The 2,678-nt window shown below is 39.9% G+C and overlaps 1 protein-coding gene across 1 annotated transcript; it reads right to left on the bottom strand.

Moving 5' to 3' along the window:
- Positions 1-1,140: 1,140 nt before the first annotated feature.
- On the bottom strand, positions 1,141-2,223 carry LOC111992794 (uncharacterized). The gene is made up of 2 exons (XM_024024682.1): positions 1,900-2,223; positions 1,141-1,788 (listed from the first exon to the last, which is right to left on the bottom strand). Exons 1-2 carry the CDS (start codon positions 2,221-2,223, stop codon positions 1,141-1,143), a joined length of 972 nt encoding a protein of 323 aa, XP_023880450.1.
- Between the last annotated feature and the right edge of the window lie 455 nt (positions 2,224-2,678).

Raw genomic sequence — 2,678 nt, 5'->3', positions numbered from 1 at the left:
TCTGCAACACATCTAAAGCGGGTGTTGTGTCCAAGTATGTACAATAACATGGCCACGGCCTGAGTGGCATTCACGTCACCATGTCCATCCTTCAAGTAACCATGTGCAGCCAACTCGTCCACCAAATGCAACAGTAATTCAGGTGTCATGCGGAACATCTCATAACACTTAGCTTGATTACCTTCAGTGACCTCGTCCATATACGCCTTGCCGGTCAACGCACTTGTTCGCATTGGTTGTTTATCATAATGCCGTTGCATGTATGCATACATCTCCCCGACTAAAGGATTCACTAAATTAAACTCTGCTTCTTCTTCACGTTCAAACTCTGAATCGGGCCAGTCATCATCATTTTCTTCATAGTCATTGCTGGAACCAACGTTGTTGAAGTATGCATCATCAAAGTCATACTCTTGGACCGCCTGCCACCAGTCATTTCCAGACGCCATAAGTGACCTACGCATTAGCACAAACACACTATTCAGGTAGGTTATGTAAAGAGAGATATAAAAGTAAATATGTTATTAAAACAAGTACATCGCATAATAATCATGTAGAATATAAAGACCTAATTCAACAATCACGATAATAAAAAAAAAAAAAAAAAAACCTTATCCAAGTACGTGACAAGATTCGAAGTTCAAATCCAAATCCTTCGCATACTATAACACAAATATAACACAAACCATACAAACATTCCAAGTTCAAATCCAAATCCGTCACATAATATAACATAAACCATACAAACATCCCAACTTCAAATCCAAATCCTTCACATAATATAACACAAGCCATACAAAGATTCCAAGTTCAAATCCAAATCTGTCACATAATATAACATAAACCATACAAACATCCCAACTTCAAATCCAAATCCTTCACATAATATAACACAAACCATACAAAGATTCCAAGTTCAAATCCAAATCCATCACATATAACACAAACTAGTTTGGCATCTGAAGTTCCTAAATAACATAAACATAATATAACACAAACCATGCTTGCGGTCCCAAGTTTGTTAAATAACATAAACCGTAGTATTATCCATACGAAACATAAACAAGTAAATAGAACAACCGGAATCCATATTACATAAAAAACAAATATTGTTCTAGTTTAAAGCGAAACTACTATCCCTCAATCCTCCTCCGGGTTTAGAATGGCATCAATCCAAGACTTCCTCCTATGCTCCGGCATACACATAAACACTACCCTATCATCCTTTTGCTGCAAAACCTTTGACATCTTGATATAGGCCTTGTTACTGAGATCCGCATACGAATTCAACACCTCCATTGCCTTGGGAAGTGAGCAAGGATCACCGCCTACAGCAGATTGAGCGAATTGCTCGGATGAACCGCTACCCTTGCCGAGTTTACCACTGAACTTATCCCTCGACATTGCAGTGTACTCCCTTAGGGCCACAGTCATTTCACTTACCCTATCCGACTTCTTTGAGACCTTCTTACCCTTGCCACTTGCATCTTGCACAGGACATTTTTCTGCTCGTTGGGTTACCTTCTCAACCTCAGCATCCTCCACAGTGTGCGGGAAAGTGTCAAAGTTAGGGGTGTAACAGTCATCATCCAGATGGTTGGGTGCACTTGCATTATCATTAGCATTGGCGAGCTCTTCCTCTAGGGCACGCTCCTCATCACTATTCATGGGAGGAGTGTTTGAGGAGATCTGCAGGTTCCCAGTCGCGGTACTAGGGGCAAACAACTGCTGCAGTGATGGGTAGTCTGGGCATCCCTTATTCCTTAAGCTATTTGCACCACGATAGCTCTGGAATGTCCTTGAAAACATTAGCACACTAAACGCAGCAGTTCACAAGAGGCAAATTGCATAAATAAATAATTGCAATAAGTCAAAATTAATAAACAAGAGTAAACATACCGCAACCACATTCTGCCACACCTCCTCAGAGCAAGTCACTGTTTGGGTCTGCTTGTCCCACCCCAATCCTGTGTGTCTTAGCAACTGGCTCCACTTGCGTTGTTTGGTACGGAGCCTATTGTGCTTCTGTTGAACTTGGTTAGGGATAAAATCTCTCCCTGTCCTTTGGTTAAGTTCAGTTGTGATTGATGTCCACATGGAACCCTTGAACACACCTTTTGTCATGTTACCCTTAAGTTGTTCCTCTAACATTATCTCAATAAAAATATGTTCTACATGGGAAGGCCATAATTTCTCCTCTTGATCTTGTGATTCATGTGCCATCTATTTGAAACATGTCACGTGGTAAGCTTATGACAGCTGATAATTTTAACAATTGAACAATAGGACTATAGGATTCATTTAAGGGGTCCAAAAACTGGAAAATCTTCCATAATTAAATCAACAAGGATACGAAAAAGCATGCACTGAATGTAAGAAACAATGGTAATATATAACAAACAGTGGTAATATATAAATCCTTCATCGAGGTTTACAACATATACAATGTGACCAGATATACAAAAGATGGAAGATCGAAGCAATGAGTTAGTAAACTGAATAAGTGGTCACAAATACCACTAGGTTAGTGCATGGTTAAGTACATGGTAATCTATATGAAAGTACGCTACTGAACATAATGGAAACAAAATATGTCAGCAGTATATCAAAAGGGACATGCACTAAATTGCCTCGACTAGGCATTCGCCTCTTACTGTGGCGGGTCATCTGACAATCGG

This window comes from Quercus suber, unplaced genomic scaffold, assembly GCF_002906115.3.
Source record: "Quercus suber isolate HL8 unplaced genomic scaffold, Cork oak 2.0 scaffold_297, whole genome shotgun sequence".
NCBI lineage: Eukaryota > Viridiplantae > Streptophyta > Magnoliopsida > Fagales > Fagaceae > Quercus > Quercus suber.
This window is presented reverse-complemented; position numbering and strand designations above follow the sequence as displayed.